We start from the raw sequence: 14,123 nt of genomic DNA on the forward strand, positions 1-14,123 counted from the left end.
TTTATCATTATTATTTACACAAGCGTAAATTTAATGAATACAAAGGTTTAAAGGGCGGATCTCCCCGACTAGACGGGAAGGACGAGCGCAGCGAGTCACGACCCGCCAAACATCCCCTGACCGCGACGGGAAACGCAAACAACCATATAAGAGTTTTATTTTACATTTGAATATTGTTTTTTAATTATTTATTTTAATTTGTTCAGCATTTTAAAAAAATTAGGGTTCAAATACAGAGATAGAAGAACAATTGCTAACATGTACAGGAACCAAACAGCAACAATAACAATTGAAGAACATAAGAAAGAAGCCCTAATAAGAAAGGGATTCCGACAAGGATGTTCCCTATCTCCGTTACTTTTTAATCTTTACATGGAACTAGCAGTTAATGATGTTAAAGAACAATTTAGATTCGGAATAAGGATAAAGGTGAAAAGAAAAGGATGATACGGTTTGCTGATGATATATTAATTCTTGCTGAGAACAATAAGGATTTAGAAGAAACAATGAATGGCATGGATAATATCCGACGCAAGGTCTACTGCATGAAAATAAGCAAGAAAAAAGAAAGTAATGAAATGTACTAGAAATAACAAAGATGGACCACTGAATGTGAAAATAGGAGGAAAAAAGATTATGGAGGTAGAAGAATTTTGTTATTTGGGAAGTAGAATTACTAAAGATGGACGAAGCAAGAGCGATATAAAATGCCGAATAGCACAAGCTAAACGAGCCTTCAGTAAGAAATATAATTTGTTTACATCAAAAATTAATTTAAATGTCAGGAAAAGATTTTTGAAAGTGTATGTTTGGAGTGTCGCTTTATATGGAAGTGAAACTTGGACGATTGGAGTATCTGAGAAGAAAAGATTAGAAGCTTTTGAAATGCGGTGCTATAGGAGAATGTTAAAAATCAGATGGGTGGATAAAGTGACAAATGAAGAGGTATTGCGGCAAATAGATGAAGAAAGAAGCATTTGGAAAAATATAGTTAAAAGAAGAGATAGACTTATAGGCCACATACTAAGGCATCCTGGAATAGTCGCTTTTATATTGGAAGGACAGGTAGAAGGGAAAAATTGTGTAGGCAGGCCACGTTTGGAGTATGTAAAACAAATTGTTGGGGATGTAGGATGTAGAGGGTATACTGAAATGAAACGACTAGCACTAGATAGGGAATCTTGGAGAGCTGCATCAAACCAGTCAAATGACTGAAGACAAAAAAAAAAAAAAAAAAAAATTATTTATCTATTTTATATTTTCAATACTTAATATAGAAATCCATAAAATTTATTAACGATTGAAAACAGTAATCGACAGATCGTTTAAAGATTGGTGAATATGCATTATTCACATATATTTATCAACACATTTGGAAGAACGTAGTTCTAAGATAGCAGCCCACTTATTTTACCGACCAACCGGCTGTGGACTCTTGTTGATTACATCAAAAATTATGAGCGTTGGACCAAGGGAGCACTTGGTTCATATAAATAAATAATTATCCGAGTTTTTAAAATTCCCTTTTGTTCTAACAAAAAAAGGACACTTTCAATTAAAGGACAAAATATTTTAAATTATGACGCACACTGTGAATATGCTGTCAACAATCGCGCCACCCAAGCGAAGCCATTCATAAAGAATATCTACTACATCCTATCGTAACACTGTGTACTGTAAGGTTCTTGTTGAAATTATTTTAGGTGATCTTTTTGAGAAAAATTATTGAAAACATGGTTTAATCTATGCTCGCTCCCCGATTATACTAATTATAAATATTAGATTTAAATAATTATGCCTGTAATATAACGGTACCAGAGTCGTTCGGAAAGTACTCGTTCTGATACAGGGATGGCACAAGTATAATATGAAATTCGTGGAGTGATGGCTTAATGGGAAATTTCAGATGCATTCGTTCAGTCGCTTGTTTGCAGAGATCGAGCGAAGAAATATTTTTTTAAAAATGAAGAAAATTGAAGTTCGGGCGGTTGTAAAATACTTTGGTGTAAAAGGTTTAAGCGCAATGGATATACAAAAAGAGTTAGATACCGCTTTAAAGGATTCTTCTTTCCCTTTGTTTTTGATGCTAAAAATATGGGCTGTTGCATTTAAAGGTGTTCGCACATCCATTAGTCGATAAACACTCGGCACACCAAAAATCGCTACGGCTTACGAAATAATCACAAAAACCACAATGTCGTAGTAAATGGTCCCGATTGAAGGTATGCGAGGATACCGATATTTACGAACATCGTAATAAACCGTGTTTATTATATTTTACACGATATCTTGGGTACGGAGAAACTCTTTCGCTCGATGAGTTCCGTTTTTGTTAATACTCGTTCAAAAACGACAATCGACCGAACGACATAATCGACTGAATACTTCTTAAGGATGTTTAGACTTATTTAAATGTGATTTAACAGATTTTCTTTGACGTTTTATAGCAGTAGATTAAATATAGACTCATCGTTACATTCCAGAGACTAAACAACAGTTCATGCAGTGGGTGACAACAGGTAGAAGTACGAAAAAAAAAATTAAAAAAATAAAACCATCAAAAACCCATAGAAATTTTGGAGTTTTCGTGGTGTAGTGCTCGCAGACCGCTTGGAAAAAGGCAGGACCATCATCGGGGAGGGGAACAGTATTACATGCTTCTCTACTGGAGTATATAAAAGGTATTATTCAGACTAAACGTCAAAAAAGTGATGTTTCATTCCTATAATGCACCTGCGCGTACGTCTCGGCTTTTTACTGCAAAACTTCATGCTCTACGCTTCAAAGTGCTTTCACACGCGCCGGATTGGCATTCCGTCGATTATTTCCTCTTTTCAAACCTGAGGAAATGGCTTGCGGGTCGAAGATTCACTTCAATATAGTCAAAGGCGAGACAACCGCTTATTTTTCGAGTTGGACATATAAAATTACAAAAATGGTAAAAAAAATTGAAAATCGTTAGTTTAAATGTATCGAACTGCAAGCTTCGAAAAAAAATTTCTGAAAAATCTGTTGTTTTTTTATTTCGCCGAGAATAATGATAAGTAAAAATCATAATTTAATCGTTAATGACGTGTGCTAATAGAAATATTGTTTTTCCGGCGCCGGTGAGATTGCCGAGGATATATTCACAGTATGCGTTCATTTTTAAAAAAGCTGTCCTTTAACGTAAAAGATCCATAAACAAAACTATAAAATATTTTAAATCGTTAAAGAAATGTTTTTATCCTCTTTTTAATACGGAATTTAATTCATCCTCATGGTAAACATAATTTAAAAAATTTCCTATGTTTATTAGTTGTTTCCACTTAGTTAAAAAAAAATTATGTTTCAAAAAAATATCAAGTTACTCTAAACTGAAAAGAAATCGATAATATTTATTTATTTTTTTTTTTTTACCTAGGAGAAAAATTGAACTTTTTTTTACAAAGAACGTATATTAATTCTTTTAAAGAACGATAACGACGAATATTTTAAATATTATTAAAAGAAAAATTTAATTATTTTTTTTAGTAATAACAGGAGAACAATATCTCGCGTTCAAATTGCCTTTTTTCATTAATTTTAAATTAATTTTATAATTACCTTTTTGAAACAATAAATCTGTCTTACGTTGCAAATATATTCAAAACAAAACTAAAAAATCACTTTGAATTTTTAGCTCTTTTGAAAAAGAAAGACTATTCTCTTTAATAATTAATATTACTAAGATTTTTTCCAGTATCTTTAAAATTTTATGTCGAATAAATTTTTTATTGACAAAATCCTCTATTTAAAAAATCCAGGTGTTACTGAAAAAAAATTGTTTAGTTAAAATATCTTAAAACCTCTCCTGAACTAAATCAAAAGTTAATAATGGTGTTTTCTTTTCCCTTGATACAAAAAATCGTTTGTCTTAAACCATAAGTTTTCTTATAATTGACAGAATTAAAAAGCTCGTGGGATTTTGTAAAAAAAAAAAAAAAATTATTTTTATCGATATAAAGTTACTAACTGGACCTATACTCGATAAAATTTTGGTTATCCTTTTAAATATTAAAAAAATACGATTTATTTATTTTTATTTATTTTTTCTAAAAAAATTAATTAACGATCTTATTAGAAAACACGATATTTATTCGTTATAAATATAGTTTTTATCAACTTTAGTTATGACAAATAAACATAGTATGAACGGTATAATATATAATATTACCGCGTGACTTTCAGATATTAGTTGGAACTGTGTGGTTTTTCCCATGCCCCGTACCACCCAAAAAAGATTACTCGTTCAACTGCTACCCTCATACTTAACCTCTTCCTTTATAGCTTAATAATAATAATATAAAAATATTACTTATTTATTCACCCGTCCTATCAACCGTTCCTTCTTTCGTATGCTGTAAGACGATGACAATAACAACAAAAAGTCACTATAAGCTAGCGACCGGCAGAGAGCGACAAACTTGATTGAGATGCTTCCAATAAAGTATACCTCGATTTATAATTTCTTAACTATGTATTTATTTATACAACCGTAACATTATCGAGCAAATCATAAGACTCTCGTAAAACTTTTCCAATTTTAAGTTTTTCTATTGAAAAGCAAGTTTTATGAACAATAATTATAACAGAATAATTAATTATAAGGCGCTATAGGAAGTTAATTTCTACAGATTTTACGAGTAAATATAATTTATTAAAATTAATATTACGGCGTAAAAAATATAAAAATAAATTATTAATTGTATTTTTATTAAAATTTGTGTAAATAAGATTTAGATGGATTTAGTTAATTCTTGTTACGCAAGCGATCTTTCAAACTGAACGCAAAAAATTGACAGATTGTGGTGGCAACGTTGTTTTTTTTTAATCTTTCAAGGATCATTTGTTTTCAGTATTTTATGACAAATCATCATCGAACGCTAAACACCTCAACAATGTTTACACATCATAAAAATGTATTAATGAAATATGGGATCGATTGGAGCTACGAAACAATATTTATGGTATCCATAATCGCCCAAACAAAAGCACAATTCATCGTTTGGTAAAAAAATTGAAAGAGAATTTTCGATATTCGTTGGTGAAATCGATTACACAAAAGAAATATATGGAGTCAAGAAAATATTGCTTTTGTAAGTGTTCGTCAAAATCGAAATCTATCTGTTTCGCATCGTTTGTAAGAATTGTGTCTTTCTTCAACAACAACGCGGCGAATATTGCTTCAAATCTTGGTCTACACCTGTAAAGACTCATTTAACTCAAAAAAGTCACGGGACCACTATTTGCGTAGGGCGTTTACTAATTGGACTCTAAAGTAGCTCGAAGTGGATCAAAATTTTCATTAAAAAAAAAATCATCTTTTCAGTAGATAATTTTTTTTTGTTTACAAATTTGGAAAATTCTGATTTGAGTGAGATATGGTTTCAACAGGATGTTACCATACTCCTTACAGCTGGTGAAACAATTCAGTTGCTGCATCAAAAGTTTGGCGATATTCGATAATTTCACGAAATGGTAATGTCAACTGGCCACCAAGATTCTGCGATTTGACTCGCTTAGACATTTTTCTTTGGGGTTATGTTAAGTCACAAATCTACAGTAACAAACCGCTAACGATTGATGACTTGCAAACAAATATTCGACGATTTATTTGTATAATTTAAGGTGATTTGTGCAAAAGAGTCACGAATAGTTCTGTTGATAGATTTGGCTGTCAAGCAAAGCCTTGGAGCCATACGAATGGTATTGTTTTTCGAACATAATGTAATGTTAGCTTTAAATATAAAAAAAATATATTTGGTTGATATTTATACATACTTTTTGTTTTATCGCAATTTTACTTTTTTATAAAAATAAAAGACCCTATATTTACAAAAAAAAATTCTTGATAATAAAGAGATTTCTTCCGGTACTAATATACAGATTGTTCCGGAACGTATTCCCTAAACTTCAAGTACTCATTCAGGACACCAAAAAAATGAGCAGAAAAGTTCTCATCGACATAAGTCCTATTTTGCTTTGTTTTCCTTCGGGACGATGTTTTGTGATTTTCAATAAAAAAAAATTATTTCTCAGGAACAGGTAAACCTACATTCATTAAATTTGGCAGATCTAAGACTGGTGTCATTCTACAGAATAGAAAATTTTGAAAACGATACCTTAAAAAAATTAAATCTTAATTTTTTGATCTTTAATATTTTTGTAATTATTTGTTTCATCAAATTTTTACTTATAATAAAGTTTATTAAGCATGTTATTTTGAACAAAATGACAACTCATTTTTAAAAATTCGTTGACAAACAATCCATTTATTGCAGACAATTAACCCGGCAGTACTCTTGCGCACCGTAATGCAAGCTGATAATTTTTTGGCTGTTTTTATCTCCTCCACTAAATGCAATAAAAAAAAATAGTAAATTAATAATAATGCTGCTAATAATAATAGAAATGAGTGATAAAATAGAATTCGGTTACCATAAATTTTTATTAAAAGTAATTTGTTTATTACAGTTTTATCTACTAAATTACTTTGCAGTTTCTATTTCCTGCGTTCAGCCTCTGTTTTGAATGCTTTCAATTTCCTGTTTCAGACCGTCGAAAGCCGCATCATTTCTTTCCATCGACTCTTCCTGCGTTTCTAGTTTCCCAAACCGATATGGTCTCTCTTTCAGAAACCCTCAAAGAAAAAGGTTTAGCGGAGTAGCTCTGGTGATCGTGCAGGCCAGTTTACGGGACCTCCTGTTCCAATCCAGCGGTCTGGAAATATTTCACGTAGACAGTCGCGCATCACGATCGCTGCACGAGGTCCAGGTAAAAAATATTCGGTCTGGTTAACAATGTAAACGGATAGAAAAATCTTGGGACCTTAAATGCTGAATGTTTTGCAAGCGGTAAGGATACAAACCGTCAAGATGTAGTATTCTCCACACTTGAGTTTGAAAAATACCTACTTCTGCGGATATTTTTCTAACACTATTTTTGGGATTATTCGCAGTAGCGTAAGTACAACTTATTGCCCGTTAATAAATTTGTACGGGTCGGTGTGTGCTTTTGGAACAGAACCTGTTAAAATTAACCTGTCCCTTAATATCCTGACCGTATTTTGAAGAGTGTTTTTACCTGGTACCCTCCTTGCTGGAAAAGGGATGTTGATATTCAATTTCAGCAGCAATCGAATCGCCATTACAGTAGCCGTACGCAAAGATTAAATCTGCGTACTCTCACCGCTATAAGTAGTTGGCATATTTATTTGTAACAATTAAAGGCAAAGAAAAAAAGACAGAGACTTTACACGCACTAATAATAATAATAATACAGTACGTTGCAAATTTCAGAGACTTTACCGGCACTAACAATAATATTCTGTAAATTACAGTTTAAATTACACTTAAGTCACAATTATAACAACACTTCAGTTAGCGAAACAACTTAAAGTTTATTTTGTTAAGATCATGTTTTAGTCATCCGCAACGATCATAATTTTTATTTTGCAATAATATTAATAATTTCAACAGCGTTTGTTATTATTTTTTCCACTACCGTTGTCAATTCTTTTTATTATTAATCATTTTTATTACATTTAGTGGAAGAAATAACAGACAAAAAATTATCAGCTTGCATTAATGTGCGTAAGCGTACTGCCGGGTTAATTGTCTGAAATAACTTGATTTTTGACAAATTCTTTTTTCTATTTCTTTATTTCTTTCACTTTTACAGAATTAATAATTAATGGAGTAATCCTAATACTAATTATAATATTACTTAACTTAATTTAACATTATTTTATAATACAATTTAATATTTATTAACCTGTTATTACTTTTAACTTAATTTATATTATTTGTAAAAGATGAAAGATTAGGTGTCCACAAGGGTCTTGCCCGTTTTGTGGCACCATCCCTTTTCTATAAATCTTTTTAGTTAGAGTAAGGGGAAAAGTAAACAGTTTTATCTTATATAGGAGGATTAGTTTTGGTTCAATTCATGATTTACTCTGGTGGAAACTTATCTTTTCTGCGGTTAAGTATAGAGAAGATCAATCGTCGTCAAATATTTATGTTTACTAATAAACCTTTCATCCGGTGCTACTCGTTAAGTTATATATGTACAAAATGAAGTGTCATTTTGTTTAAAATAAAATACTTAATATATATTTTATAATAGGTAATAATTTGATAAAACAAATAATTACAAGGATATTGAAGATAAAGAATTAAGATGGCCGCCATTTTGAAATTTTTGAAGATGAAATTTTGAAATTACAGAATAAGACACTAGTCTTAGATTTGCCAAATTTAATTAAATTACATTTACCTGTTCCTGAGAAATAATTTTTTTTTTTGAAAATCGCAAAATATCGTCCAGAAGGAAAACAAAGCGAAATAGGGCTTATGTCGATATGAGCCTTTTAGCTCATCCTTGTTGTCCTGAATGATTATCTGAAGTTCGGGGAACACTCCGTAAAACTCCCCGTTTTGCAATGACACTTACCGAAGTGGTCATTTGTAGGATAATACAACTAGACGAAGAAAAAGTATATTTTTTCTCTTAATTTCATAAACACATTTATATTGTTTTTTTAATATTCTCTGTTTTCCATGATGTACGATTTATCAATGAGTTCTTTTTAGAGAAATGGAATTGAGGATCTGTTTTTAGGTCGTAAAAATTCTGAATTAGTTGTAAACACTATAATTATTTTGTAAAAATACTTTACGTAGAATTCTGCGTCTTAAATTTTAGAAATAACCGACACAATTATTCAGCCTAACGTTTTATTATCGTTTCAAAATATCCGAAGTGATATTGATAATTAATTTTATATCTTCCGATACAAAATGTACTCCCAACGTAAAACGATAAATTATTTTTTTAAATGTTTGTCGATTACCCTGCTGTAAATTTGGTATTAGAACTTTTAAAAATTTTTAAATAAAAATTTATTTTTTATTTAAAAAAAAAGAAGTGGTAAAGAATGAGTATTTTTAATAATTAAAAAAAAAAAATTTGCCATGATAATAATATTTCTCTAATATAACTAAAAATAGAAAGCATTGGGTACCTCATCGTTAAAAATACTGAAAAGGAGTTTGATACGTTTTCATTGAATTCTAAGTCTTGTTTTTTTTTGCTGATGTTCATACCATTAAAGTCTTTTGTGATGATTTACTTCCCTCATGCGGTCACATAAGACCATCATTATTTCGATGGCCGAAAAATGTTTTTACTGTTTTAGTTCATTTTAAATAAAATCATCATTTAAAAAATTCCATATTATTTAAAAAAATTTTTAATTTTTTTACCAAATATTTATTATAGTCATATTTGATAAAATATTATTTACCGAATTCATTTGTTTTAACAAACGCAATGTACGATCCTCTGACGTCAAATTTCCAATGTAATAAATTTTTAACGAAGGCGATGTATGCGTTTGGGGTAAGAGATACTGTGTATGTGAGTGTGTGTGTTGTGTTACCATTTTCCTCCAAAACTAACGGGTTGATTTTGATGCGGGTTTTTTTTTCATTACATAGTTATCACCTCAGAGCAGTTCTTAGATTAGTTTTACGGTTATAAGCCGCCAGGGGCCGCTGAGTAGATGTTTCTTGAAAACGGTTTTTGTATGTTTCTAACTCTTTTTAACTCCGGTAAGGCTACGTTATTGTATGGATTATTAAATAATTTACGCCGGTCAAGTAAACTAAACTTTCACCATCATCGGCCTATAAACGCTCCACTTTTGGGCACAAGCCTACTAATCTTAAAAAGTAATAAATAAAAAAAATAATTAAAAATATTAAAAATCCACGACGAAAATACCTTAAAAAGTGAAATAATTAAATAATTGTATTTTTACCTTATAATCATATCTCATCTTTACCAGCGTGTCTGGTACTTTATATACTTTAACCGGCATGTCTGGAGTAATGGTGGCAAAAGCTGCTTCAATTCTGCAACTGAAATCGAGTACATCTTTTGGTAGTGAAGTCGCATACACGATATCCTTTATAACATTCCAAAGGAAAAAACGTCGCATGGGATGAGATCGGTTGACCTTGGAGGTCATCGAAAACAAGCTCTGTCATCGGGTCCGTGGCGAATCATCATTCAACCGATCCTAACAGAGTTATGCTGCAGAGGAGGCGTACCATTTTGTTGCCGAGTAAAATTTTCTCTTCCATCTTGCAATTAAGGAAAAAACCACGTACGGCTGCATATTCAAATAAACATTTTCTGCGCTTGCTTCGGCGAAAAATATTGGCCTGTAAACTTACCGTCGGGATGTCGTACAAAAAATATTTAATTGTGGAGAGTCCATTTCGCATTGTAAGAGTTCACGAGAATTTTCTTATCGTTGCGAGTTAACTTTTCCACTAATATTAAATGTCGACTCATCACCGAACAGAATATGAGTAAAAAAATCGTCATATTTATTTGCGAAATCGGCACGCACTGCGTTGTCGGTTAGTTGTTAGCTGTGTGCGCTGTGGCGCCATATTGTTGGAACCAACCGTGATTGCTTTCCACTTCTGTTCTGACAAACGGGTTCGTTAAAATTTTTCAAAAATTGTCAAAAATTTTCGCATTAAAACCGTTAAACTGTTGACAATAATTTAGCTTTTCGGTATGAGCTGTAGGTTTCAGTTGCTGAACACACATTATTTTGTGGGGGAAAAGTTTCAGTTTTTTCTTACAGCTTTATGTGTGGTAGCAAGTCCGACTTATTACTGCTGTGCTAACTTAAGCGTTCAATTTGATGAACTTTCTGCCGTAACATCCGAAATTTCCACGTTCGTTTAGTTTCGGTAGTCTTCCGCTTCGATCAGGATCTTCAGCAGAGCTTGTTTCACGAAACGTTTCGACAAGAGTTCAAACCGAATTGCGGTGAGGAACAGGAGTATTTGGAAACGTTTCAGAAAACTTGTGCTTCACTAAAGCAGTATATTTGTCACCTTCACGAAAGACGTGTCGACGAGAAAAATGCGTTTCTCTTCCGAAAGAACGATTACGTTTCTCGCAACTGTTGATTCCGAAAAACGAAACGATCACACGTTCAATTACAACTCAACAATTGAGGTTTTGGTTTATTACTGAGCGACTCTCAAGTAACTCGTAGGGCAACCGACCTAACCCCGAAACAGAATACACCACATAATTCTAAAGCATACTGCAGCGACTTACCGAACGAACTGTTCATAAACCGAAGACATTCGTAACACCTATTGAAAATTTTTAAATGCAGAATGTAAAATTTTCATTTTATTAAAAGAAAAAAGAAAAAAATATTGCAAAAAAATCGTGATAGATTTAATTTTATAAAGAAAAGTGTAAAAAAATGTCAAAACAGAGTCAGGGTCAAATAAATTTAAAACAGATTTTAAAAAGCATCCGTATAATAAAACGTTTTTTATTATTTATTTATACGGTGTTTATGGCAATAACAGTTACTCACGGATGATAAGTAATTTTATGGAATTTGTAAAAACTATGTTTGACCGGAAGTCGACCCGGGTTAAGAGAGAGACGCTATCAGTCGGCCGCGAAAATCAGCATTTATATTAATGGAAAATAAGTTTATTTAAAAAAAGTGCTAAAACAAACCTTACTACTATTTGGACTTTTTCAATCGTATAAATCTGTAATTTTAAACTGTTTTTTTTTTTTAATTTATGTTCCATTTTATAATTAAATTCTTTTCTTTAAAAATGTTACCGAGCGTTATAATCATAACGACTCGGATAAGAACTATACTCGTAGATAAAATTATTGTTACAATATGTACAATAAATGACACGGGGCTAGTTTGAAAATTATTATTAAGTATTACGTCAGCGTATAATAATTTCATAAAAATATTTTTTTTTAAATTTAATGACTAATATGAAATTTCACTTAAAAAAAAATTCTTACCAAGTATTTGTCCCAAAACAGTTCTTCCGTCTTCACCCAAACACGCATTTCTGGCATCAAACGGATTTGTAAACTGAACGAAAGCATATCCTTTATGCATTGATATTCCTGAAAAAAAGTAAATAAATAAAAAAGAATCATTTTTAAACAAACAGATAAACACACTGAAAGTCCTATTAATTTATAAGCTGATCTTAACCCTAAATTATTTACACAGTGAGTTATAATCTCAAATATTACTAGTTAAGATGAAACATGTGTTTTAAAGTTATATATATATTTTTAATATCTGTGGAAAAGATTTTCTTTTATATTGTTAAAATCTATAATTAGTTTTACACTTAACACATGAAGTAACTTTTTCTTTTAATGAACTTAATCAAGTCGCTTTTATAGCAGTTTTTTTTTAAGAGTGTCTTTTAAGTTAAACAAAAAAACGGATAAACAAAATATAAAAATTATTAATATTTTAGATTCATTAATCCACACTTTATATCTGCTATGTTAAGTGTTTTTTTTTTTAATTATTGAGAACGTTTTTATATAACCAAATAATCCTGATTTATGATTAACAGAAAAATATTTTTTTTCGAACTAGTATTGTAATTGTATTAAAAGTTACATTTAGCGTTTCAACCAAAACCAGTTTGTATTTTGAGATTAAATTTCATATATAAATGACTGAAAATTAATATTATAATCCAACATTTGTTGTACGGGGGAGAATGTCTGCGCTGCTACAGAACATACATTCACTTAATACAATTAATTGTTTTACATAATTTTTACGGGTTTTCCGTAGATCGTAATTATTAATTGTAAATTTATATTCTTCTTTACCTTATCCGGTCTGGATCGGGTGATAAATCACAGTCTTCAGTTTTAATTAACCTCTTCAGTTCTCCTCTTTAAAAGCTCTTTCTACTTCTTCAGTCCCACCCGTTGTATCTTTTTTAACTTTATCTACACTTCTTCCCCGTAATCTCTGTCAACGTAACTATCAATCCAATATTTTCAATACTGGTTTTTTTTTCATTCTCTTAACATTTCCAAACTATCTCAATCGATTTGTTTTTCTTACCCCCATCCAACATTTTTTCTATATTTTTGAGACTCTTATCGCATTTTCCATAAGACCCTTCTTTTTTATGCTTATTATGCACCTAAGAAATTTCATTTCCACAGGTTATAGTATACTTTTCCGCTGTTTTTTTAGAAAGTATTCTCTTCCCCGCACATCGGAAATAATAATTAATTTTTAATATTCAGAATAATTCCCGTATGAATATAAGAAACTTTCAAACGCTCTACTGATGAAAGACCGTATAAACGTAAGGTGAAAAACACTTCGTAAGCGAGTGTCGGGTGGCGAAAGATTTTACCCTATTTTCTGCGTCTTCGGTAAAATTAAGCTAGACTGTAATTCTTGGGACCCAAATTAAAGAGTTAATTTAGCGGTTTTATATGAAATCAAATCTAAAAAAAATTGAAAAAACTATTTTTAGTAGTTTTTGAGAAATATATGGTAAAAACAAAAGCCGGTCGAAAATCACACGATATTACACGTTTGGCGTAAAATAACATTGTTTAACAGAGTAATAAATAGATAAACGTTTTAAACCAAACTTTAAAGTATTTGATTCTGAGTAAAATGTTATGAATAAAGTTCACACAAATTAAATACAAAGTAAAAATATTTGAATTTCATTAAAAGACAAGATGATTTTGAACCTAAGTTTATATGAACTTTCTTCTTTATTTTCAGCAATTAAACATACCCTGAAAGGGTTTTACATACTTCGTGAATCACTCTATATAAAATACATTAAGTTATAATATCCTTTGTTTAAAGTATTTAGTATGAAGTAGAAAAGATGATGTGAATTATTTTTTTTTTTAAGAGATTATTATTTTCAGAAGTTACTAAAAGAAAAGAAATTACTGACAAATATTTTTAAGAAATCAGAAAGAAGTAATACACCGTTATTAATAAATACATAGGTATTACATTTTGAAAAAATCATATACGTAATTCGTAATTATTTTACAAATCTGCATCAAGGTTTCCGGAATTTTATTTCATTATTAAAAACCCTCATTCGGTAAACTTTCGCTATTTTATAAAAGATGATTTTATAAACAATTTCACGTGATCAAAAAACCTTTAACTAGGTAGTTTTCATTTTGTAAACTTTTAAAGTTGATTTTCTCAGAAAAATGACCTT

General features: G+C 30.7%; 1 protein-coding gene and 1 long non-coding RNA gene across 7 annotated transcripts in view; one reads left to right on the plus strand and one right to left on the minus strand.

The window, feature by feature from the left end:
* The window catches only part of LOC142328852 (RNA-binding protein Raly), a 938,200-nt gene that overhangs the window by 385,310 nt on the left and 538,767 nt on the right, over window positions 1-14,123 (minus strand). For all 6 annotated transcript variants that reach the window (XM_075372956.1, XM_075372952.1, XM_075372958.1 and 3 more), the window contains one exon: window positions 11,899-12,006. In XM_075372956.1, the coding sequence (XP_075229071.1) occupies window positions 11,899-12,006 (108 nt within the window). The remainder of the gene's footprint in view (window positions 1-11,898; window positions 12,007-14,123) is intronic.
* The window catches only part of LOC142328853 (uncharacterized), a 343,892-nt gene that overhangs the window by 148,535 nt on the left and 181,234 nt on the right, over window positions 1-14,123 (plus strand). The gene's annotated exons all lie outside the window — the stretch shown is intronic.

This window comes from Lycorma delicatula, chromosome 8 (genome assembly GCF_047948215.1).
Source record: "Lycorma delicatula isolate Av1 chromosome 8, ASM4794821v1, whole genome shotgun sequence".
Classification (NCBI taxonomy): domain Eukaryota; kingdom Metazoa; phylum Arthropoda; class Insecta; order Hemiptera; family Fulgoridae; genus Lycorma; species Lycorma delicatula.